At 47.3% G+C, this 25579-nt stretch overlaps 1 protein-coding gene and 1 long non-coding RNA gene across 3 annotated transcripts in view; one reads left to right on the top strand and one right to left on the bottom strand.

Moving 5' to 3' along the window:
• Positions 1 to 16458, bottom strand: part of LOC126987598 (G1/S-specific cyclin-D2-like) — a 75272-nt gene extending 58814 nt beyond the window's left edge. For both annotated transcript variants that reach the window (XR_007741043.1, XM_050844714.1), the window contains exons 1-2: positions 15213 to 16458; positions 6006 to 6221 (exon numbers count right to left, since the gene is read on the bottom strand). Coding sequence is in view for 1 of the 2 variants with exons in the window: in XM_050844714.1 (XP_050700671.1) it covers positions 6006 to 6221; positions 15213 to 15422 (426 nt within the window). In the remaining variant the exon portion in view is untranslated. The remainder of the gene's footprint in view (positions 1 to 6005; positions 6222 to 15212) is intronic.
• The window catches only part of LOC126987599 (uncharacterized), a 364593-nt gene continuing 346301 nt past the window's right edge, over positions 7288 to 25579 (top strand). Inside the window, exon 1 of the long non-coding RNA XR_007741044.1 lies at positions 7288 to 8246. This is a non-coding gene — a long non-coding RNA (uncharacterized LOC126987599). The remainder of the gene's footprint in view (positions 8247 to 25579) is intronic.

The following is a 25579-nucleotide window of genomic DNA, read 5'->3' as shown; positions in this document are numbered from 1 at the left end:
CACACACACACACACACACACACACACACACACACACACACACACACGTATGCATCACGCAGGCAGGATAGAGAGAGAGGCTTCTCATGTACACACAGCGAGTATTAATTCCACACACACACACACACACACACACACACACACACACACACACACACAAGGGCAAAGAATCTGATCCCAAAAGTCGACCACAAACCTTTCTAGTTCCCACGAAACCCACGTAAGAATTTCTGGGCATGGGATGACACCTGAGAGAGAGAGAGAGAGAGAGAGAGAGAGAGAGAGAGAGAGAGAGAGAGAGAGAGAGAGAGATTTATATGTTGCTACTAAGTCTGTCTGTGTGTTAGCCTTATATGTCCTTTTGTGGTATTTGTGTGGACGGCGTTGTGGGTGAGCTTGAGTGGTGGTGGTGGGGGGGTAGTGGGGGTGGTGGTGGGGGGGTAGTGGGGGTGGGGTTGGTGGTGGTGATGGAGGTGATGGTGTGTATTTCTGTGGTCGTAACATCCTTGAGTTGTTCTGTGGCTTTGGTAATGACGAACAAATGCCTCTCTCTCTCTCTCTCTCTCTCTCTCTCTCTCTCTCTCTCTCTCTCTCTCTCCGCTGTCCTTCCCTTCCCTTCCCTCCACATTTCTCCCTCAAAATTCTGTTTCCCTTTTTCCTCTTCAATGAGTTTCCTTTACTCTAAACACATTGATGGTTATCTCTCTCTCTCTCTCTCTCGTTACCAAGCAGGAAATCACTGAACAAATAATACAAAGGAGAGTCAAGATGAAGATGGAGTGGGAAAAAAATCGCGTACGGTGAGAAATGGGAGAAGGAAAGAGGAAAAAAATGAGGAAAAAAAAGAAGAAGAAGGCTTGGATAACATAAGGCGTTGTAAGGGAGAGATATTAAGAGGCTGAGAGGAGGAGGAGGAGGAGGAGGAGGAGGAGGAAAAAAGGGAGAAAGATACGAAAGAGGGTGGGAGGGTGGGGAAAAGGGAGAGTAGGGCACATAAGTTAAAGGAGGAGGAGGAGGAGGAAGAGGAGGAGGAGAGAGAAAATGAAGGAAGGAGGAGGGTAGAAAAGATGTAGGTGAAAAAAAAAGAGAAGAGAAAAGAAAAGAGAGGGAGGAAGAAGGAGGGAAGAGAGGAAATAGGAAAGGAAAAAAAGGGAGAAAATACATGATAGGGAGGGTGCATATAAGAGAGAAAAAGGGAGAAGAAAGGAAAGGCATAGAGTGAAAAAGGGAGGGAAAGGAGAAGGCGGAGACAAGAAGGAGAGCGAGAAAGGGAAAGGATAGGGAGGGTAAAGGGAGGGAGGGAGAGAAGGGAGGAAAAAGGGCGTAAAGAAAAGATATGATAAGGAGGGAGAATACAGGAATGAGGAAAGGGAGGAAAAAAGAGGAAGGGAACAAGGAGGGAGGGAAAGAAGGGAGGAAAAAGGGCGAAAAGGAAAAGACATGATAAGGAGGGAGAATACAGGAAAGTGGAGAGAAGGGAGGAAGAAAGAGGAAGGGAGGGAACAGAGAGGAAGGGAAAAAAGTAGGGAGGTAGAGAAGGGAGGAAAGAAGATGGAAAGGAGACAGCATGATAAAGAGGGAGGATACAGAAAAGTGGAGAGAAGGGAGGAAGAAAGAGGAAGGGAGGGTAAAGGGAGGGAGGAAGAGAAGGGAGGAAAGAAGATGGGAAGGAGACAACATGATAAAGAGGGAGGATACAGGAAAAAGGAGAGAAGGGAGGAAGGGAGGGTAAAGGGAGGGAGAGAAGGGAGGAAAAAGGTCGAAAAGGAGCTCCGGGTTGACAATAAGGATTCTAAACTTGGGCCGGTCACAGAAAGGACCTCCGCACGTTACCTGGCGGGAGGCTGACCTGTTAGTCTACCTACCTGTCACTGTTACCTGCCGCCCCTTACCTGTCATAACCTCCTCCTCCTTCCCCTCCTCCTCCTCCTCCTCCTGATCACTCAACGCTGTGCCCTTTTTCCCTTCCAGTATCTACCTGTTATGGGCTGTTTTATATACCTTCTTTCTCTCTCTCTCTCTCGACGTAGGTATTTATTTGTTTGGTTTATTGTGTTGTATTGTGTTGAAAGGAATTGTAGTAGTAGTAGTAGTAGTAGTAGTAGTAGTAGTAGTAGTAGCTGTTGTTGTTGTTGTTGTTGTTGTTGTTGTTGTTGTTGTTGTTGCATTACTTTTTCATTCATATTTAAATTCTTTCCTTCTTAGCTTCCTCTCAATTTATCCTTCATTCCTTTAACTCCTCCTTTTACTCCTTCCTTCCTTCCTTCCTTCCTTCTTTCCTTCCTTCCTTCTTTCCTTCCTCCCTTCTTTCCTTCCTTCCTCCCTTTTTTCCCTCTTTCCTTCCTTCCTTCCTCCCTTCTTTCCTTCCTTCCTTCTTTCCTTCCTTTCTTCCTTCCTTCCTCCCTTCCTTCTTTCCTTCCTCCCTTCCTTCCTTCCTTCCTTCCTTCCCTTTCCTAGCAACAGGTGGCCCTATAAAAGGCATTCAGACGTCAGGGAGTGCCACGAGGGGAGGGAGGAAGAGGAGGAGGAGGAGGAGGAGGAAGAGGAAGAGAGAGGAGGAGGGGAAGGAGGACAAGAGGGTGTGGAGGAAAGAGGAAGACATGATGTAGCAAATAAAGAATGCTAGAGAGAGAGAGAGAGAGAGAGAGAGAGAGAGAGAGAGAGAGAGAGAGAGAGAGAGAGAGAGAGAGAGAGAGAGAGAGAGAGAGAGAGAGAATGTGCCGGAGGGATGGTTAGTCCTGATGAAAGAAAACCATAAAATTGCTATCCGAAAGACATTTATGTTGAAGGAATGACACGGAGAGAGAGAGAGAGAGAGAGAGAGAGAGAGAGAGAGAGAGAGAGAGAGAGAGAGAGAGAGAGAGAGATGTAAACAACGATGACAAAATAATATTACATGCAAAAAAGAAGAAGAAGAAAGCACACAACTAGATAAAGATAGAAAGGAAGAGAAGGAGAAAAGGAGGAAAGAAAAAAAAAGTATAACAAGATAACAAGAAGAATGACGTAGAAGAGGAAGAAGAAGAAGGAAGAAGACAAGAGATTAGGAAGAGAAGAAAGGAAGAAGAGAACGACGAAGAGGAGGAGGAGGATGGAGGGAAATAGGAGGAGAGAAGAGCAAAGAAGAGAACAAGGAAGAAGAAGACGAGGAGGAGGAGGAGGAGGAGGAGGAGAAAAAGAAGACAAGAAGAAAAAGGAAAACGAAGAGGGGGAAGCGGAAATTGGAGAAAGAGAAAAAGAAAAGTTGTAGTAGTAGAAGTAGTAGTTGTAGTAAAAGGAGGAGGAGGAGGAGGAGGAGGAGGAGCAAGGGCAAGGAAGGACACACTGCCGCCATCAGAGCGTTCACAGAGTCAGACGAGATGCCACTCCGAAGGGGGATAAGCCCATTCATTGCCCGCCAGGAGGAGGAGGAGGAGGAGGAGGAGGAGGAGGACACACGTTAGGGAGGGTCACGTAACCTCAGGCACGTAACGCTTAAGGAGGAGAAGAAGGAGGAGGAGTGTGACAGGAGGAGGAGGAGAAGGAGGTGGAGGAGGAGGAGTGTGACAGGAGGAAGGAAGGAGGAGGAGGTGGAGGAGGAGGAGGAAGTAGAAGAAAATGACAAAAAAATAAACATAATCCAGTTTGAGAGAGAGAGAGAGAGAGAGAGAGAGAGAGAGAGAGAGAGAGAGAGAGAGAGAGAGAGAGAGAGAGAGAGAGAGAGAGAGAGAGAGAGAGAGAGAGAGAGTAAGCAGAAGGGGGAGGGGGGGCAAAGGGATGGATAGATTGAAGAGGAAACAAGAGGAGTGATTGAAGAGGTGAAGAAGAGGAGGAGGAAGAGGAGGAGGAGGAGGAGGAGGAGGAGGAGGAGGAGAAAGTGAAACAGAAAACGAAGTGGATGAGAGGAAGCTAGGAAGAAGAGGAACGGTATAATGTGGAGGAGGAGGAGAAAGTGAAACAGAAAACGAAGTGGATGAGAAGAAGATAGGAAGAAGAGGAACGGTATAATGAGGAGGAGGAGGAGGAGGAGGAGGAGGAGGAGGGGAAAGAAGAAGAGGTTGGAGGTAGCCCTCAGTAATAAATAAAAGTTCCCTTAAGTCTTGGCAGCCTTTTAAACGGCGAGGTAAGGGAAGGGGAAGAGGAGGAGGGGGAGGAGGGGGCGGGTTGAGTGGGGAGGGGGGCGTATGTAAACAGGGGAGGAACCTTGCAGGGGAGGGGTTATCAGAGGCGTGATAACCCCTTCCTACTTCCCCTTAACTCCTCTTCCCTTCCCCTTCTCCCCATACCTCCCCTCCCTGACCCTCACGCGCTCTCATCATCTGTACCCTTACCATACGCTCTCTTATACGTCATTCTTTTCATTTCTTTTCTTTTCCTCTTTTTTTCTTCTCTATCTGTACGTGCTTTCTTCTTGCCTCCACATATTAATTTTTTCTATTTCCATCTGTTAACTCTCTCTCTCTCTCTCTGAATGTCACGCCCGGAATGGCTGACGTCACGACTGGAATGTTTTGTTATGGTCATGTCGGAGCCGCAGGAATGAGAGGAATGACATAAGAAGAACAAATACACGTGGGAACATCCGAGGAGGAGGAGGAGGAGGAGGAGGAGGAGGGAGAGGAGGAGGAGGATGATGGTCATGAGAGGAGAGAGAGAGAGAGAGAGAGAGAGAGAGAGAGAGAGAGAGAGAGAGAGAGAGAGAGAGAGAGAGAGAGAGAGAGAGAGAGAGAGAGAGAGAGAGGGGAAAAATAATGAAATGGACAAAGACGAATTTTGAGAAGACTTCTGTTTGTGTGTGTATGTTACGTTTTCCTCTTCCTCCATACATTAGAGGAGGAGGAGGAGGAGGAGGGTGGTCACTTCACCTCACGGATATCTGGTTTCTGTGCTCCCCTCCTCCTCTTCCTCCTCCTCCTCCTCTTCCCCTTCCCTCCCCTCTTCTCCATCTCTCTCCACACCTCACCTGCCCTATCTTTATCTCCTCACACCATTTACTCTCTCTCTCTCTCTCTCTCTCTCTCTCTCACGGTAATCTTCCCTCACACAAACAGACAAACACTCACTCACCCCTCTCTCCTCCTCCTCTTCTTCCTCCTCCTCCTCCTCCTTCATCTTCCCTTAACTCCATAATCTATCCCTTCCCTCTTCTTCCCTTCACTTCTTTAATATCTTCCTCTTAAATCCTCCTCCTCCTCTTCTTCCTCCTCTTCTTCTCCTTCCCCTTCCATTTCTTTCTCATACTCTCTTTCTTTTTTCCTCCTTTTCCTCGTCAGTTCATTAAATTAGTCAGTCTAACGTTTTAATTTTCACTTTTCCTCCTCCTCCTCCTCTTTATTTTATTTTCCTACTCTTCCTCCTTTTTTCCTCCTTCATCTCCATCCATCATCATACTTTTTCTCACTTGTTGTAATTCATGTTCTAACCTCAGCCTCTCCTCCTCCTCCTCCTCCTCTTCTTCCTCTTTCTTATATAACCGTTCTCTAAATCCTCTTTTCCTCCTCCTTCTCTTCCCTTTTCCTCCATCTCCTCCTGTTCTACCTCATCTACTTTTCCTTTTTTTCTCCTATTCTTCTTTATTTTCGTCTTCCTTTTTATGTTCTTCCCATTTTTGAATTTGTTTTACTTTTTTTTTTACTTATTTTCCTTGTTTTCTTTCCCATTGTTTCTTATGTTTCTTCTATTGCTCATCTTCTTTCCTCTTCTTATTTTTTCCTACTCTTTTTCTTCGTCTCCTGCTCTTTTACCTCGCCCTAATATCCTCATCCTTCTGTTTCCTATTATTATTATTATTATTATTCCTCATCATCATCATATTCACTCTACTCCCATTTCTCCTTCAGTACCATCTCCTCCTTCCCCTCCTCTTCCTTCTAATCCTTTCCTTCCTACTCTCCGTTTTTCTTCATCTCCTCCTCCTTCTTCTTCAATAATAGCCTCTAATACTCTTCTTATCACTCTCGTTTTTCCTTCAACACCATCTCATCCTCCTCCTCCTTCAGTCAGAACCAAAGACATACAGTACTCACCCTGATCTCCTCGAGAGTGATGGAGCAGTCGGTGTAGTAGACGAGGCGGGTTGGGTCCAGGGGCGGGGACTCCTTGATTTTGGACGAGAGGAAGAGACAGACGGTGCCGAGAAGCTGGAGCTGGTTCCTCTTCACCTTCACGAGCGAGAGGAAGCGGTCCATCATGTTCATAGCGAGCGTGAAGACTTCCTCCTCCTGTCGCTCTTCCCGGCACACCTATGCAGCGAGAGGGAGAGAGAGAGGGAGTGAGTGGGTGTAGGGGAGGGGTGTGAATTGGGTGTGGAGTGGGGGGGAGTGGGAGAGAGAGGTGGAGTGAGTAAGAGAGGGAGTGGGGATGGAAGGAGTTGGGGTAAGATGTGTGTGTGTGTGTGTGTGTGTGTGTGTGTGTGTGTGTGTGTGTATTTTGAAAAGGTTACTGCTTTGGGAAATAAGTGAAACAAACAAATATACACAGGCATTTAAACACACACACACACACACACTCAGACGGCGTGGTGTGGGTGGTGGAGAGGCTGAGGCATCACTAAAAATAACAACTCGTCTAGGTCATGGTGGTGGTGATGGTGGTGGTGGTGATGGTGATGGTGGTGGTGGTGGTGATGGTGGTGGTGATGGTGGTGGTGATGATGGTGTTGATGTAATACTATGCGTAAATCTATAACGAAACCTCAGAGAGAGAGAGAGAGAGAGAGAGAGAGAGAGAGAGAGAGAGAGAGAGAGAGAGAGAGAGAGAGAAGGAAGAGAAGCGTGAGGAAGGCTTGCACTTAGTAACGTGACTTAGCAACACACACACACACACACACACACACAGGTCAGGATTCGCAGACGCCTCTCACATCAACAAATTTCCAATGGTCGAAAAGGAGATTAGTCGGGTTATCATGAATGTTTTTTAGAGTTCATAGTACAGAAGAATGATCGAGATACTACCAGGGTCATAAAACTACCCCTGGAAATGCCCTAAACTCCCCCCACGGAAGCCTTGTCAAATGTGTGCTTGGACGCCGAAATAATATACCCCCCCGCCCCCCCCCCCCAACACACACCCCACGCACCCTGCACCGCCCCCCCCCCTACACACATTCAGTCCTCCCACTCCCCCCCACACATACACATTCACACCCTGCACCGCCCCCCTCTTCCCCCCCCCACACACATCCTCCCCTTCCCCCACACACACATCGACCCCTTCCCCCCACACCCCCTACACAAACATCCAGCTCTCCTCCCCACACAAACTGCATCCCACCCCCCACACACACCCACACACTCACGAGATTCTGCGAGCGCTATCGTTCCGTGCAGTTCAAGAGCTTGTCGGTCTATAAATAACAATGACGAAAAGAATGACACGAACACTGGCGAGGGAGAAAGCATAAACAAGACTGATGATGATGATGATTACGATGATGATGTATGGTGTCAATAACGGGGTAACAAAACAAGAACAATGAGAGTTAGCTTGAAATAATAATAATGAGAGCAAAGAAACACTAATAGCAATGACAATAAATAGCAACAAGGAGAGAGGAAGCATAAACAAGACCGCAATGACGAGGATGACAATTTCTACATTTTTTACGGGATCACAAAACCAATACAACACTGAAACTTTCCTTGGACTAATAAAATAACAGTAATAATAACAATAACCATGAATAAAGCAACGATAGTAACGCCAAATAACAACGATAGAGGAAATAGTAACTTAATTTAAAGCCGAAACGTGTCCTCCTCCTAATTTTCTTCCTTCTCACATTTTTCATCAACATCCTCGTCATCATCTCCTCCTCCTCCTCCTCCATTTTCTTCACCTCCATCCTACAGCAAAAACCTAATAATAACAATAAAGGCAATGGTAACTTGAGTTAGAGCCGAAACGTGTCCTCCTCCTAATAATCCAATTCCTACAACTCCCATTTTTCATCAACATCCCCTCCTCTTCCTCCTTCTTCACCTCCTACATACAGCAAGAACCTAATAATAACGATAGACAATAGTTACTTAATTTAGAGCCGAAACGAACTCACAAGGCGGGAAAAATAGGCGGAGTTTGGCGGGAAAAAAAACAGTTACCCTTTGGCAGTGATACGGGGAGGTACGCCGCTTTGTTTCTCCGCGCGTGATATATTACCTACTAAACCCGTGACCTTGGGGCGTATCTTTCCTTTATTCCACGCCGTTCGTAAAGGGAGGAAGGGAAGGGAGGCGTCACGTGACCTTGCAACGCCCCATACACAGGTAAATGTGGGAGTCAGTTGATGGTTTGTTTGAAAATGTGTGTTCAATGATTCTCTCTCTCTCTCTCTCTCTCTCTCTCTCTCCTATCTTCCCGTTATCTCTTCTATTCCTTTTTTTTCCCTCATTCCTTCCTTTTCATATTTTATTCCTCTCTCTCTCTCTCTCTCTCTCTCTCTCTCTCTCTTTGTAACATTAACTGGAGGAACGTAAAGCAGTCAGTCAGTCAGTCAGTCACTCGGTCAGTCGGCCAGCTCGGTTGAGGGATGGGAAGGCGAGGAAGAGGAGGAGGAGAGAGAGAGAGAGAGAGAGAGAGAGAGAGAGAGGAGGAGGGAGGGAGGGAGAGCCAGCAACAAGTGGAAGCCTGCGAGCGAACAGCCGTACACACACACACACACACACACACACGGCCGCTCACACACACACACACACACACACACGGCCGCTCCCATCACTATTAACTAACCTAACCTAACCTACTCCCTCATGCCCTTCACGAAACAGTCAGTCAGGGATGGGTAGGCACACAGAGAGAGAGAGAGAGAGAGAGAGAGGGCATCAACAGCAGCAGCAGACGACGGGGGGCCGCGAGGGGTGGACACTGGATGTACGAAGCTGCTGTTTTTCCTCTTATCATCCACTCCTTCGATGTGAACTAGCTCTCTTTTTCCTTCCTTATATTCCCTCTATTTGCCCCTCTTTCTCTGCTTCACTCATCTTCCTCCGTTTCCTCCTCCTCCTCCTACTACTACTACTACTACTTCTACTTCTATTACCACTATTACTACTACTACTACCGCCACTACTACCACATCATCTCAACAACACCCACTACTGCCACGCCCCCTCCACACCTCCCCTCACACTTATCTCCCTGCTTCATTAACACATTAAGCCTACGACAAGTATTTGCCAGCAGAGGAAGAGGAGGAGGAGAGGCCTAACCACCTCCTCCTCCTTCTCCTCCAAGTATATCATAGGAGTGTGTGGGAGGGAGGGGGAAGCGGAGGAAAGAATAGGATGTGGGAGGGATTAAATTAGAGAAGGGAAGGAGAGAGAGAGAGAGGAGGTTGGGTAGGATAGATTATGGGTGGGTAAGAAAGGTGTTTTTTCCTTTTCTTCTTCTCCTCCTCCTCCTCCTGTTATGGCAAACGCATGCATGTAAGTCTTGTTCATGGATTGGGCGGTGTATATTTGCGAGAGTGGGAGGGGGGGCGGTAGGGGGCGTTGAGGGAAGTATGTATTTTTTTTCCAGGGGTGACTCGTGGATCTCATTGTTATTTCAGGTTATTCATTTGCCCTCCTCGTTATTATTCAGCTCAGGTTTGGAACTCGTAAAAGTAAATAAAAAAAAGGTTATTCCCTCCTATCTTCCTCTTCTCTTTTCTTCCCCTCCTCCTTCCTCCTTCCTCCCTCACTGAAACAACAACCCCCTCTCTACTCCCTTCCACCCACCCCGTTCATCCCCCTAAGCCCTCCCCCTTCCCCCCCTGACGCTTCCTCTCACCCCCTGCCCCTTCCCCTATTCTTTCAGCTCCTAAACTTACCCTTTCCAGTAGGTAACATTTTTTCTCGCCATTCCCTTCCAGCAACACTACCCCTGCCAGCCACACTCCTTACCCCTGCCAGTATGTCCCCTTACCCTGATGCAACACTCGGCTTCCCCTTCCAGCTTGCTATTTCTGTCTTTTCCATGGTGTGTTGTTTTTATTTTCTCTATCTTTCTGTGCAGCATCCCTAATTATAAACACGTATTATACCTGCGTTCCTCTCCTTTTCTATTCAAACTATACCCACTTGCTTTTCCATCCTGCAACTCTTGTACTTCTTCCATTCCCTTCCTCTTCCACTCAGCAACACCCACGTCCCTTTCCACCCTCCAAGACTAGTTTCTCCTCCATCCCCTTCCTCTTCCACTCCGCAAACCCCGCGTCCCTTTCCACCTCTTCCATTAGCCTACCTTCTCCTTCCACTTCACAATATCCACATGCCTTTCCACCCTTTCCTCTTCCTCTCCGCATGACCCACGTTCCTTTCCATTCCTTCCCCTTCCACCTTGCACCACCCACGCCTTCTCGCCCAACACCACATCACTTCCTTCCCCCAAAACTCATCCCCCTATCAACAGCACGCCCTTAGACCGAGCGGAACCTGTCTAGCGCCCTCCCCTGCAGACGCAACACACGCGGGGCCCGAAGGCAGACCAAGACAGCCTAAGGAGGTGGCTCAGGTAGATTTTGGGGCCCGAGGGAGGGAGGAGGGCGAGGGGGGAGGCGGTAGTGCCCTTGGGATCCTCAGGAGGGGAGGCGAGATGGCCGGGACTGCGACGGGACGAGCTCAGAGGGGGGCCCTGAAGGGTGACTCACCGCCCCCTTCACGCCCCCCGTTGTGGTGATATTCAAAGGGCGCCGTCACCTTTACCCTCATCACCATCGTCATCAGAAGCTGCATCATCATCAGCACTCATGGCATATGCGACTCTCTCTCTCTCTCTCTCTCTCTCTCTCTCTCTCTCTCTCTCTTCCTTCCTTTCATCTGTCCTGAGTCAACCCAATTGCCAACCACACTACAAATTCCTCTGATATGAAACCGCAAGGAGAGAGAGAGAGAGAGAGAGAGAGAGAGAGAGAGAGAGAGAGAGAGAGGGGGGGGGGTCATCTCTATACACAGCCTCTTCCTCCTCCTCTTCTTCCTCCTCGTTCTCAGATACCCTCTTGGTGAACAGACAAAGGCTAGGACCTGATCGGAGAGAGAGAGAGAGAGAGAGAGAGAGAGAGAGAGAGAGAGAGAGAGAGAGAGAGAGAGAGAACTTTAACATCTAACTTAGGGAGTGTGAGACAGACAGATGACGTCATTACGTGGTGGTGGTGGTGGTGGTGGTGACAGGGGAAGGGTAAGGTAACAGGGAAGGGACGGTAGGTGTTACATAACCTGGCGACATCTACCGTCACCTGGGGAAGGCTGACGACACCACCACCCGTCACCACCACCACCCACCACCACCATCACCACCACCATCACCACCACCATCACCCACCACCAGTTCGTTACCAGGGATTGCTTTAAAAGGTTCCAATGTCACACACACACACACAAAAAAAAACTTGTTAGAAATGTGTTTTAAATCAGGTATATTCTCAGCTGTGTCCCAAGCCACCACAACACACACACACACACACACACACACACACACACACACACATTAATCATTCGCCACGCCAGACTAACACAAACAGATTAATGTGAATAGATAGATAGACAACTGAACAAATAAATAAATAAATACTGAACGTCAGATCCACTCAATTACACACACACACACACACACACACACACACACACACACACACACACACACACACCACACAGAAGAAGAACACAACACAAACAAGTAACGCCTGTGAGAGATGGAGGAGGAGGGGAAGAAGAGGAGGAGGAGGAGGATAACATGAGGTAACACATGAGTGAAGGGGAGGGAGGGAGACAGGGAGAGGGAGATGAGGAGGAGGCAGTGCAGGGGTGAAGGGCAAGGAGGAGAGGATCGAGGGTGGCAGGGAGAGTAGAGGAGACAGGGGAGGGTGGGTGGGTTGGTGGCAGGGCAGGGCAGGGTGGGGTAGGGTCTGCAGCAGGATGAAAGTCAATGGACCTGCGGTAGGGTAGAGGAAGGGTCGTATGGGCGGGCAGGAAGGAAGATGTGTGGGTGGGAGGGGTAGCGTGGGAGCTGCAGCCGTGGCAGTGGTGGAGCTGGTGTGGGCGTCGTGGGTGGAGGAAGAAGAGGAGGAGACAGTGATGGAGTAGTAGTAGCAGTAGTAGTAGTAGTAGTAGTAATAGTAGTAGTAGTAGTAGGATTATACATGGATATTGCAGGAGGATAAGAATGAATATATTTGTACCTAATGGGAGAGGAGGAGAAGTAGAAGGTAGTGAAAATAATGGACAGAGGATGACGAGAAGAGGAAGAAGGAGTGAAAAAGTGCAAGATTTAGAAAGAGAAGATAGTAATGAAAGAAGAGGGAGTGATAATGAGAGATGGAAGAAGAGGAGGAGGCTGACGAGAAGAGGAAGGCGAAGATGAAGAGTGAAGAAGTGTAAGAAGATGAGGGTAAGGTTTGAAAAGGAGGAGAAAGAAGAGGTCGTGAGTGATGGATAGAGGAGACCGGTATTATAAGATACTTTGGCTTCTCATATCAACTATTTCTAGAGATCAAAGAGGGAATCAATCGGGTTCTAATGAGTGTTTCTTTAGGTTCACGGTACAGAAGAAGGGTCAGACTACCACCAGGGTCATAAAACTACTTCTGGAAATGCCCCAAACTCCTAGGAAAGCCTTGTCAAATAGGTGAACTTTGGAGACGGAATGTTTGGTAATACGGCCCAGATCTCTGAGTCTACCAATGCAACAGCCCTGCCAACCTTTCCTTCCCTTCCCAGAACTCCGTGACAGCCTCAGATGCTAACGTTTACGCCTCACACTCCACTGTTTTCGCCTCGTCAAGACTCGCCGACAGAAATATTGGTACACTACCCCCTCCCCCTCCCCCCCTCTCTCTCTCTCTCTCCCCTTGAAAGGACAACTCACCCCCCACCCCCCTCCGTCCCTCCTTCCTTTCCTTGCCTTTCTCCTTCGTATTGTTTTTGTTACTCTCTCTGCTTTCGTTTCCCTCCCTTTCTCCTTTCTCTTTATTTTGGTTTTATTCGCTTTCTCTTCCTTTCCTATCCTTTCCCATGCATCCTTACAATCCTCCCTCCATTTCCATCCCTTTCTTTCCTTTCTTTGTCTTGCTTTGTTTCCCCTTCTTATCTTTTCCTATTCTTTCCCTCCTCCATTTCTTTCCTTTTTCTTCCTTTCTCTTTACTTTGCTCTGGTTCCCTCTCTTATCCTTTTCTATGCTTTCCCTTTTCTTCCATTATCTTCATCACCGTCATCATCATCATCATCATTATTCGTCTTGTTTTATGAGGGATCCGTCACGTCGAGTTAACAGGGTTGGATTCCATGTTTACCCCGTCAGAGATGATTTTTAACAGAAGGAAATTTTGGTTTAAACAGAATTTGATTACTCTTTACGCTTTATCGAGAATTTCAAAGTATGTTGATGGCAGAGTGTGTGTGTGTGTGTGTGTGTGTGAACGTCTTGAAATACTTACATGTGTAGATACGTGTGTGTGTGTGTGTGTGTTCGGAACGTAACTGTAGACTAATGCAAACTTTTTTTTTCTTTTCATTTTATTTAAGTGGCTCGCGACCTCGTTCCCTATTGACCTTACTTACTCACTGACTCACTCACCCACTCACCCACTTACACTTACTCCCCTGTCGTGACCCAGACATCCTACCCTCCCTCAATGACCACACACACACACACACACACACACACACACAATACTTTCACGGTCACAAGGATCTTAGTCGAGTTTAGTTTCATACACAAACATTTTTTTTATATATATATTTCGGTCTATTCCTCCTCGCCAGACAGACAGACAGACACACTCAGACAGGCAGACATACAGAGAAAGAGGCCACTGCGAGATAGGATGTACTGACGAGGTGTGTGTGTGTGTGTGTGTGTGTGTGTGTGTGAGAGAGAGAGAGAGAGAGAGAGAGAGAGAGAGAGAGAGAGAGAGAGAGAGCGCATTGTTATCACTACCAACACTACTACAACTTCCACTGGTCCTGCTGTCATTACTACATCCGTTACTACAACTCTCTCTCTCTCTCTCTCACTACTACTACTACTACTACTACCACTACTACTACGGCAATTACCACCGCAGACATAATTCAACCTTGAGCCGCCTACCACCAGCTCCCCGTCCCCCGCCTGGCCTTCCTCCTCCCCGCCCCGCCAGGCCACGGGCGGAAGGGAGGAAGACAGTCGCGTCTCAAAACATCTAATCCGTTAAGTGTCAATCAGTTCCATGACGCGACATGCACTGGGCCACTGGCTGAGGGAGAGAGAGGAGGCGGAGGAGGCGAGTAGCGAGCACGATTGGACCGCCTCCTCACTCACTCACTCATCTTATTCACTTTTTGTCCTGTTTCTGACTGACTAACTGACTGACTCACTCACTCACTGTCTTTCACTATGTCCTGTTTCTGACTAACTGATTGACTCACTCTCACTCAGTCTGTCTTTTTCCTGTTCCTGACTGACTGACTGACTGATTCGATATCTTACTCTTAGATTTCTGACTGACTAACTGATTGACTCACTCTCACTCACTATCTTTCACTCTGTCCTGTTTCTGGCTGTCTGACTCGATATTTCACTTTTAGATTTCCTCACTCGCTAAGTTACGAAAGGAGAGCATAGGGAGGGAGTTAGAAATTAAATGAAAAGGCGATGTTTCTTGTAGCTAACCCACTTACTTTCATATACTGTCTGACTCACTTACGGTAGGAAAGAGCAAGACTAGTAAAAATGTGGTCTTTCTAATGATAACTCACTCACTCGCCCACTCAGGAAGAGGGGAGGTATTTAAATGAAGGGGAAGGAGATGGGAAAGAAAAGGGAAGGGTTGTGCTCCTACTAGATAAGTCTGAAATGTGTGTAAGGAGAGCAAGGCATGGCAGGGCAGGGTAGGGTGGGCAGGGGCGTCTCCAGCGGGGTTCTGAAGAGCACTGGGTTTGTGTGTCTAGGTTTCTGTGTCAGTCTGACGGGGCACTATTACTGCAAATATTCCTTCCGCTGTTGTGTCGGTCGCGTGGGAGTGAGAGAGTGTAGGTACGCACGGAGGAAAGGTGAAATAAGTGGTGGCAGTTGTTGTTGTAGTTGTAAGTTGTAATGATGTGGAGAAAAGTGAAAAAAAAATCTAAACAAACCATTTAAATATTGTGGCGGCGGTAATAGGTGGGACATGATTACGTGTATATCACAAGGACGAAAGACAGGTAGAGGCTGGTCCGTGTTTTTTAAAAGTATCAAGGCCAAGCATAGCGGGTCACCACACTTCCCAAATACTCACGTCCAGCATCCAGTGGGCTACGGAGTCCCGCATGCGAGGCTCCACGTCTGTCTGTACACACGAGAAATACCGCGAGTTGGGCATGTACTTTTCCTCCAGGTTCAAGAGGTTTAGGAGCACACGATCGTCACTCAGCAACACGGGGTCCAGGTAGGATTTACACTTCATGTCAAGTTCCACCGTCGCATTCTCGCAACACAGTAGATTCATCTTGTATGACTTGGGTGGGTGCGTGGCGGGATGACTGGGCTCCGGCGAAGGGAGGGCTGAGAGGAGGTAGGATTGAGAGGGGTGTTCTGCCAGCTCTCCCTCACGCAGCACAGGAGGGCCAGGTGTGGACCATTGTGGCAGTCACCTGAGGCACCTTCACTCTCACTAGGTCTCCTTGGCGCTCCTCTCCTCTCCGCGACGAGACGGTGCGGTGTGTTTTGACTAGTCGAACTGAGTGGCCCAGGTTATGTAATGCCACGGACGGGACGAACGCACCACCCTCGAAAATTTAAAGAGGCTCGCTTAGTGTGGTATTATTTATTATTATTATTAAAGGGGGAGAAATTACTAGTATTATTGTTACAGTGACTTTTCTTTGCTCCCTTTGATTTCCTCGCCGCCAGGTTTGGAAACTAAGTGTCGATGAGAAGCGGCGTAAGAATAGTAATCATCAATCACTTGTAATACGGAGGAGTAGGATGAGTTGCACACGCGTCTTGTGGTCGTTGGTTCGTTGCTTTGATGTAGTAATGAGGTAGGATGATGAATGGAGTGGCATCGACGTACTTCTATTATTCACATGCTCTCACGCTGTCGCCTCACACTGCACTCGGGAGGGTAACAAGGAGGACAAGGCCGGAGCGATGTGCGTCTGGCCCAACTGGGATCCCCGGCCTCACTGACTGTTGCGTACCGTGCCTCCTCCTGCTCTCGCTCGCCCCAGCCTGAGTTGACAGTCGCCGCGGCGCTGCCCCTCGCTCGCCCAGCCTTAGCCATAGACGGGTTGCCACATGCCCTTTTCCGCCCTCTGCGCATGCCCAACGGTGAAATTTGTTCTACTCGTTCGCTCGTGGGTGTTTTCGATGTCAGAAATTGCAATATACAGGGATTGTTCGCCGTGATAAGATTGTTGTCAGGAGACGCGGAGGGAGGGAGTCAGTCTTCTTAGGCACACCCTCTCCACGGCTGGCTGGCGCTGGCAGCAGGGAGCGCCGGGCGGGCGTCGGCGGTGTGATGTAGGGAGACGTTGGTGTTATTGGTATCATTATGATAAGGATGACATTATTTACAATAACAATAATGCTAATATGAACAATCACTAGAAGTTACAACCCATGTCAGGTTGAGGTGTAATGGCATATTAAACGTTTGGAACCAAAGCTTCTCATTCAGGTCTGCGTGCTCGCGTGTGTGGGGGTAAGCGTGTGTGTTTTGTAGATAGGGAATACAATGGGGGCACCTTGGTCGTCACGCACGTGGCCCAGACCTACTGACACACACACACACACACATACAGATCGCTAAGGCGGGAGGGATCGTATGTTCGATGCGTGTTCATTATAAAGTCTGGTGTACACACGCGTCCAGAACATCCTACCTAACGATATTCCGTCGTGTAGCAAAAAGGCCAGTGAGGACGGGACATCGCAGCGTCACTGCTTAACGCCCGTCAAGTGTAAAGCACCCGTGTTAAGGGGTTTGTCCATGAACGTTCGCAGGGACGTTCGCGACGCGACGAGGTGTGGTTACGAACTCATTTTGACTGGCCACGGCGCAGCATGGCAGGCGATGATGCCGATCACCTCCATGGCGGGGCGAGCATTAGAAATTATTATTATTATTATCATCATCATCATCATAAGAATAACAGTTTGGTGTTGTTTTTCCTGCTGCTGCTACTACTGATGCAGGTACGAGAGAGAGAGAGAGAGAGAGAGAGAGAGAGAGAGAGAGAGAGAGAGAGAGAGAGAGAGAGAGAGGAATTATTTTAATCAACCGCCATTCCATATTGTCTGTTCCTGATCACGTGAACACCACCGCCACCACAACACCACCACCACCACCACCACCACACCACACCACCACCACCACCACCACCACCACCCTCTCGGCGCCTTCATATTAAAACCCACTGACCAATTTTCTTCACCTTTGTATTTTCATAACACCGCCTTGCTGGAGTCTAGGGCGGCGCTGTTGTGTCTCCTCTCTCTCTCTCTCTCTCTCTCTCTCTCTCTCTCTCTCTCTCTCTCTAACGTGTTAAAAAGTGTAAACATTTTTTTTAATATCGAAAGGTTTGTATTGTAACAGAAAAAAATTGCTGAGAGAGAGAGAGAGAGAGAGAGAGAGAGAGAGAGAGAGAGAGAGAGAGAGAGAGAGAGAGAGAGAGAGAGACTTAACTGAGATCCAAAGGTACTGTCACACTCTTCCTTCCCTTCCTTCCATTCCATTCATTTCTCTCCCTTCCCTTCCCTTTTCCTCCTATCTCCAATCTTCCCTTTCCTTCTCCATCACATCCCTTCCCTTATCCTTCTTTCCCTTCCCTTCCCTTCCCCTCTCTTCTTTTTCCCATCCTTCCCCTCTCCTTCATTTCCCTCCCTTCCTTTCCCTTTTTCGTCTCATACAATCTCTCAAATTTCCATCACTTCCCTTTTTCTCCCCATCTCTTCCCTTCCCCGCCCTTCCCTTCTCTTCCTTCCCTTCAACCCGCGTCACTTGAAGGTCAAAGGCGCAGCCATATTCAAGCTACCATGTGGATCTCTCTCTCTCTCTCTCTCTCTCTCTCTCTCTCTCTCTCTCGTGGTTCGTGGGATTTAATTCTTACCGTTGCAAGTCGTGTATATTGTTTTGAGTTTACATTCCTCGTGTGTGTGTGTGTGTGTGTGTGTGTGTGTGTGTGTACTGAAGCATTTAGTATGGAAAACGCTTAACATACAAATTAGCTAAACAGACATATGGGCATACGTACACACACACACACACACACACACACACACACACACACACATACAGACAGACAGACAGGTAAAAACATACACAGACATACTTGCACATAAAACAGATTCACGCACACAAAAACAACAGCAACAACAACAAAAACAAATAGACAAGTAGGAGAGTGAACAGACACTTGTAGAGAGGATGAAAGCATGTCTGTCTGTCTGTTTTTCTGTCTGTATGTATGTATGTAGACAGGTAGACAGACTGAGCAGCCTCACCGTACAGACTGGACAGGGCTTATACATCGTTGCACAGAAGGTCTTAACATTTCTCCTCCCAAACATACACTTCTCTTTCGGCTACTCTGCTTATGTCTTATGGGAGCGGCGAGTAGCGGGCCTTATTACTTTTTTATTTATTTTTGCAGTCCTTTTGTTGCCCTTGAGCCGTCTCCTTTGATGATAAAAAAAATACTCGACAAGGCTTTCCGGGTATTTCCACGGGTAGGTATTTATAAGACATCAGTGGCCGGTTGACTCTTCTGTACCATGAACTTAAAAACAACACTCATTAAGACCCGATTGATCTCATTCCCAGCCTTTGAAAATAGTTGACGTGAGCGGCGGAAAGGTCTGCAAATACCCTCTTTAGCGCGAACAGGTGCGTTACTAAAGGTGTCTAATTAACCTGTGCATTAAAAACCACACCTTCGCCGCTTAGGTTAGGTGGAAAGTTCCTCCTCCTCCTGACCCCTTCCTCCATGCCTGTGAAATTGATGTGTTGGGTTGTGTGGTGGTGATGGTGATGATGGTGGTGGTGGTGGTGGTGATGGTGATGGTGGTGTGAGTCCCGTCTACTTCTAAACAGCATTGGCATCGATTATTTTTGTTTTTATTATTATTATTATTATTATTATTATTATTATTATTATTATTATTATTATGTACCAAAAGCTAGTAAAAGTATCGTGATTATTTTGCCGTAGATTTTACTGAAAGAATCTCTCTCTCTCTCTCTCTCTCTCTCTCTCTCTCTCTCTCTCTCTCTCTCTCTCTCTCTCTCTCTCTCTCTCTCTCTCTCTCCCGTTTTTTGCCCACACCATGACGCAATATATTCTTAAGTTTATGTTGGGTAAGGATGGTTCTTATTTACCAGACATCGTGTGTGTGTGTGTGTGTGTGTGTGTGTGTGTGTGTGTGTGTGTGTGTGTGTGTCAAAGGATAGAATGGGAGGAGAAGGATTTGATGGAAGAATAGAAAAATGTTGATGCCAAAGATGTGACTAGAGGAGGAGGAGGAGGAGGAGGAGGAGGAGATTAAGTTGGAAGAGGAAGGGAAAGAAGAAGAGGAGAGGTGAACAGAAGGAAAAGGAAGGGAGAGGAGAAAGGAAAGAAAAGAAACGGAAAAGGAGGAGGAGGAGAGAAGGGAAATAAGGAAAAGTAAGGGAAAGAGAGAGATGAGAAAGAGAAAATAAAGGAAGAGAGGAAAGAGACAAAAAACGAAGTCGAAGAAAAGGAAGAGGAGGAGGAGGAAAACGAAGAGGAAAATTATGAAAAAAAACAATAAACAGCTCAAGAAAAAAAAAATAATACCCTTAAGAGTGAGACATGTGTGTGAGGGAGAGCCTAAGGAAGGAGGGAGATGGGGAGGGGAGGGTAGAGGGGAGAAGAGGGAAGGGGCTGACAGACAGACTCTTCCCCCCAGCTGAGTGTCGTGTTTGCTGCTTTCTCCCCCCCCTACTCTTTCCTCCCCTCCTCCCCTTCTCTCCCTCTTTCCCTTTCCCTTCTCCCCATCTCCCATCCTCTTCTTTTTGTGTTAATTATCTTGTCTGTCTGTGGGATCACCAACGGCTGTGGGGACGGGAGGGGGGGGGGAGTTGGGGAGATGGGGAGTGAGGTTATGGGAAGGGAAATATTATGTTGTGGAAGGGGAGAGGGGAGAAAGAAGAGGAGGTGGAGAGAGGGAAAGAGGTAGGGGAGAGAGGAGGAAGAAGGGGAGGTGGGGAGAGGGGAAGAGTTAGGGGAGAGAGGAGGAAGAAGGGGAGGTGGGGAGAGGGGAAGAGGTAGGGGAGAGAGGAGGAAGAAGGGGAGGTGGGGAGAGGGGAAGAGTGAGGGGAGAGAGGAGGAAGATGGGGAGGTGGGTAGAGGGGAAGAGGTAGGGGAGAGAGGAGGAAGAAGGGAGGTGGGGAGAGGGGAAGAGGTAGGGGAGAGAGGAGGAAGAAGGGGAGGTGGGGAGAGGGGAAGAGGTAGGGGAGAGAGGAGGAAGAAGGGGAGGTGGGGAGAGGGGAAGAGTTAGGGGAGAGAGGAGGAAGAAGGGGAGGTGGGGATAGGGAAAGAATGGAGAGATAAGATAATGGGGGAGGGGTGAGGTTGGAGAGATTGGGAGGTGGGGAGAGGGAGGGAATAGGAAGGGAAGAAAGGAGGAAGGAGAGAGGAAGAAACCGAAGGGAAGAGGTGGGTAATAGATGGGGAAGAAGGGAAGGGAAAGAACGAGGAAGGGGGTAGAGGGTTGGAGAGATGGGGAGGTGGGGAGAAAGAGAGGGGCGGGTGGGGGGAGAGAACGAAGATGGGAGGAGAGAGATGAAGGGAAAGAAGGAAAGATGAAGTGAGGGATGGAGGGGAAGGAAGACTCTGGAAACTGCGTCACACACACACACACACACACACACACACACACACACACACACACACACACCCAGAGAGAGAGAGAGAGAGAGAGAGAGAGAGAGAGAGAGAGAGAGAGAGAGAGAGAGAGAGAGAGAACAAACACAACTAATCAGAATAAAGAAATAAAACATTGTATACAAACATCAGGGAGGAAAATGCTAAACATGTGCATCGCTATACTAATAATATAAATAAATAACGTAAGACGGCCTTGAGATATTACAAAATCGTATTAAGTATTTATAATGCAAACTCAACATCAATGAATTAGAAAAGACACACTCCATCAAATCACTAATAAAACAAACAATAACATTTTCTAGTCATCAATAACTATCTATAACTACCTATCTATTTTCAATCATGTACTATAAACTATTCCCTCACGTTCATCTATTACTCAATTCACATTAACTTCAAAACTATGTCATTCTTCCTTCCCCAATAAGTGCATGCCATCAGCCAGTCCACGAGCATAAGCCTCCTCCCCCCTCGTGTACCCAAGCTGCATTGCGATCGGCGGCCGCTGCATGGGAAAGGTTAATGTCCATATTCTTAACCGCCTCGGGCTCCCATTGCGACTATATTTCCCAAGGCCACGGAGAAGATTGATCGGGTTTTCATGGGTGTCTTGTCTTACCCGCTCAAGATGCAGACGTCGTGTAGAACTATCACCAGCATAACAAAACAGTCCATGAAAATCCCAGCAACTTCTACGAGAGGCTTTTCAAACAGGCGGACTGCGGTGATGATACGTTTAAGAACACACACAGAATACAGAATACACACACATTTGATAAGGCGTTGTTGCTCTAGATTAGGCTAGGTTAGGTTAGGTTAAGGGTTTAAGAACACATACCAAACACACACATTTGATAAGGCGTTGTTGCTCTAGATTAGGTTAGGTTAGGTTAGGTTTGTTTATTGGTTTAAGAACACATACCATACACACACATTTGATAAGGCGTTGTTGCTCTAGATTAGGTTAGGTTAGGTTAGGTTAAGGGTTTAAGAACACATACCAAACACACACATTTGATAAGGCGTTGTTGCTCTAGATTAGGTTAGGTTAGGTTAGGTTAGGTTAAGGGTTTAAGAACACATACCAAACACACACATTTGATAAGGCGTTGTTGCTCTAGATTAGGTTAGGTTAGGTTAGGTTAGGGGTTTAAGAGCACATACAGAATACACACACACACACATTTGATAAGGCGTTGTTGCTCTAGGTTAGGTTAGGTTAGGTTAGGTCAGGCTAGGTTATGGGTTTATTAAGAACACACACACAATACAGAACACACACACATTTGATAAGGAGTTGTTGCTCTAGATTAGGTTAGGTTAGGTTAGGTTAGGTTGGGGGTTTAAGAACACACTGAATACAGAATACACACACATTTGATAAGGCGTTGTTGCTCTAGATTAGGTTAGGTTAGGTTAGGTTAGGTTAGGTTAAGGGTTTAAGAACACATACCAAACACACACATTTGATAAGGCGTTGTTGCTCTAGATTAGGTTAGGTTAGGTTAAGGGTTTAAGAACACATACCAAACACACACATTTGATAAGGCGTTGTTGCTCTAGATTAGGTTAGGTTAGGTTAGGTTAGGTTTGGTTAGGTTAGGTTAGGTTAGGTTAGGGGTTTAAGAACACACAGAATACAGAATACACACACATTTGATAAGGCATTGTTGCTCTAGATTAGGTTAGGTTAGGTTAGGTTATGGGTTTATTAAGAACACACGCACAATACAGAACACACATACGTTTGATAAGGCGTTGTTGCTCTAGATTAGGTTAGGTTAGGTTAGGTTAGGTTAGGTTAGGGTATATTTCCACGGCCTAGTGATAGTTTTATAAGACTAATGCACCATGAATGTGAAAAACGCTCTTGAGAAACCGACTAATCTCCCTCTATGGCATTTGGAAGTATATATCGTGAGAATCGAAGGATGTCTGAGAAAACGTGTCTCAGTCTCTATGGTCGATGCTGCGAATAGTTAAGGTATTTTCAGACACTTCCAAATCTCACATCAGCTGTTTCCAAAGGACAAACAGGAGATCAGTCGGGTTCTAATTAGTGTTTTTTCAGGTTCGTGGTACAGAATCAGAGTCAGACTACCATAAGGATCATAAAATTAGTACCACTGGAAATGCCCAAAACGCCTACGAGAGAGCCTTGTCAAATATGTGAGGTTTGGCACCGAAATGTTTAAGAATGTTACCCTTTTATCTCATTGGTGGCTGCTGGAGCTGGTAGGGGCGGGGCTTATACGTCAAGTTAATGCGAACGGCGTATAAGTAGCCAAATAACACACCAGGGTTGACCACTTTTCTTGTACTGTGGGAAGGGGAGATGCATTGTGTAATAGCTGTTATTTCTGCGGTTTATTTCTACTGTGTTATTATGGTATGGGGGAGATGATGGCAGGGAAGAAAAGAGGGAAAGGGAAGAGGAGAAAAAGGAGACAAGAGGAAGAAAAATATTAGTCCACGTTTTGAGAGAGTCGCACTTTATATTTGTTTTTCTGTTAATCTGAAGGAGGAGGAGGAAGAAGAGGAGGAGGAGGAGGAGGAGGAGGAGGAATAGGAGATAGAAAATGTGACCACTGTGAGGGGATCATTACCGCCACCACCACCCTCACCACCACCACCACCACCGCCACGCCAGATGTGTAACAGTGTTCATGAATGAGGCACCAGTGAATGAAACAATGGCGGCGGTGGCGACGAAGAAGGAGGAGGAGGAGAAGAAGAAGAAGAAGGAAAAGAAGAAGAAGGAGGAGGAGGAGGCATTATTGGTAGCATCGAAAACCTCTCTACAACACACACACACACACACACACACACACACACACACACACACACACAGACACTGCAACAGGATCTCGTGTCTCCGTCAGGTGTTGTCAAACTTACCTGTCGTCTGGAGAGAGAGAGAGAGAGAGAGAGAGAGAGAGAGAGAGAGAGAGAGAGAGAGAGAGAGAGAGAGATGTAAATAGAGAGATAAATATAAACACGGAGAGAATAATAATAGTGAAGGTGGATATATTATACATGAGCAATGGCGAAATAGGAGAAGAAGGAGGAAGAGGAAGAGGAAGAAGAAGAAGGAAAAGACAGAAGATGAAGATGACGATGAGAGAAAAGGAAAGAGAAAGCAGATTTTGGAAGACCACGAAATTGCGGAGAAAAATAAATAAAGGAAGAAGAAAAGAAAATTAAGAAAAAGAAGTCGATTTGAATATGACACTTGAAGATGGTGAAAGTGATGACGACGTAGCGATGGTGATGGCATTGATGATGAAGGTGTTGGTGGTGTTGAAGATGCCGGTGGTGGTGGTGACGGTGGTGATGCTAATACCAGATGAGATGGAGTTGACGGTGTTGGTGGTGGTGGTGTTGAAGATGATGGTGTTAGTGGTGATGATGCTGGTGGTGATCTTAATAGTGATGCTGGTGGTGATGGTGATGCTGTTAATACCAGATGAGATGGAGTTGACGGTGTTGGTGGTGGTGGTGTTGAAGAGGATGGTGTTAGTGGTGATGATGCTGGTGGTGATCTTAATAGTGATGGTGGTGGTGATGGTGGTGATGCTAATACCAGATGAGATGGAGTTGACGGTGTTGGTGATGGTGGTGTTGAAGATGATGGTGTTAGTGGTGATGATGCTGGTGGTGATCTTAATAGTGATGGTGGTGGTGATGGTGGTGATGCTAATACCAGATGAGATGGTGTTGACGCTCGGTGGCGGTGATGGCGGCGGCGGCGGTGGTGGTGGCGGTGTTGACAGGGTCGCGGGAAGGACAGAAACTACTCATTACAAGTCATTGACCCGGCCTGTCTAGCCTATTGGCACACCCGCTCGCTGGCTTCGCTCTGAGGCTGCGAAGTGCGGTGACCTTGGCTGAGAGAGAGAGAGAGAGAGAGAGAGAGAGAGAGAGAGAGAGAGAGAGAGAGAGAGAGAGACGACCAGACACACAGAGATATGAGTAACCACGATAATCAGAAGAGGAAAAGAACAAAAAGTGAAGAGAGAGAGAGAGAGAGAGAGAGAGAGAGAGAGAGAGAGAGAGAGAGAGAGAGAGAGAGAGAGAGAGAGAGAGAGGTGCCACGTGGCCACACACACACGCACACACACACACTTCCCCTTCCGTAGCTAGCAGACGGTACCCATACAGCATCCACTCATCACAGTTCCATATGCTTAAACGTCTCTGGCACCCATCAAGACTATTTTCTTGGGCCACAGAGAAGGTTAACCGGGTGTTCATGGGTGATTTTACAGTTCAGGGCGTGGAGGGTGTGTAAAAGCTATCACTACGGTCACAAAACAGTCCACGAGGAGCTTCGATGAGAGGGTTTTTAAATAGGCGAAGTCAGATGCCGATTGTTAAGGAATACTGCCCGAGGTTCTCTCTGCCCCACCCTCCTCGTCTACCTGTGATTCCTTACTTCTTCGTTCTTACCTGTTTGCTCTTACCTGTTCGCTCTTACCTGTTCTCCTCTCACCTGCCGCCTCGCAAGGTCGTGTCTTGTCCGGGGTCTGTGGCCTCTGCTGCTGGTTGTGGTGGTGGTGATGTGGTGGTGGTGTTGTTTTTGGCTTGTGGTGGTGTTTTAAAGGAATGGTGATGTGGTGGTGTTCTCTGTTGTTTGTGGTGGTGGTGGTGGTGGTGTTGTGGTGTTGATAGTTAGTTATGTATTTCTCACTGTTCTCCTGTTTGTTTGTCCTCTCTCTCTCTCTCTCTCTCTCTCTCTCTCTCTCTCTCT

The sequence above is a fragment of the Eriocheir sinensis genome, chromosome 65 (genome assembly GCF_024679095.1).
Source record: "Eriocheir sinensis breed Jianghai 21 chromosome 65, ASM2467909v1, whole genome shotgun sequence".
NCBI lineage: Eukaryota > Metazoa > Arthropoda > Malacostraca > Decapoda > Varunidae > Eriocheir > Eriocheir sinensis.
The sequence above is the reverse complement of the archived record's forward strand: the minus strand, read 5'-3'. Positions and strand labels throughout refer to the sequence as shown.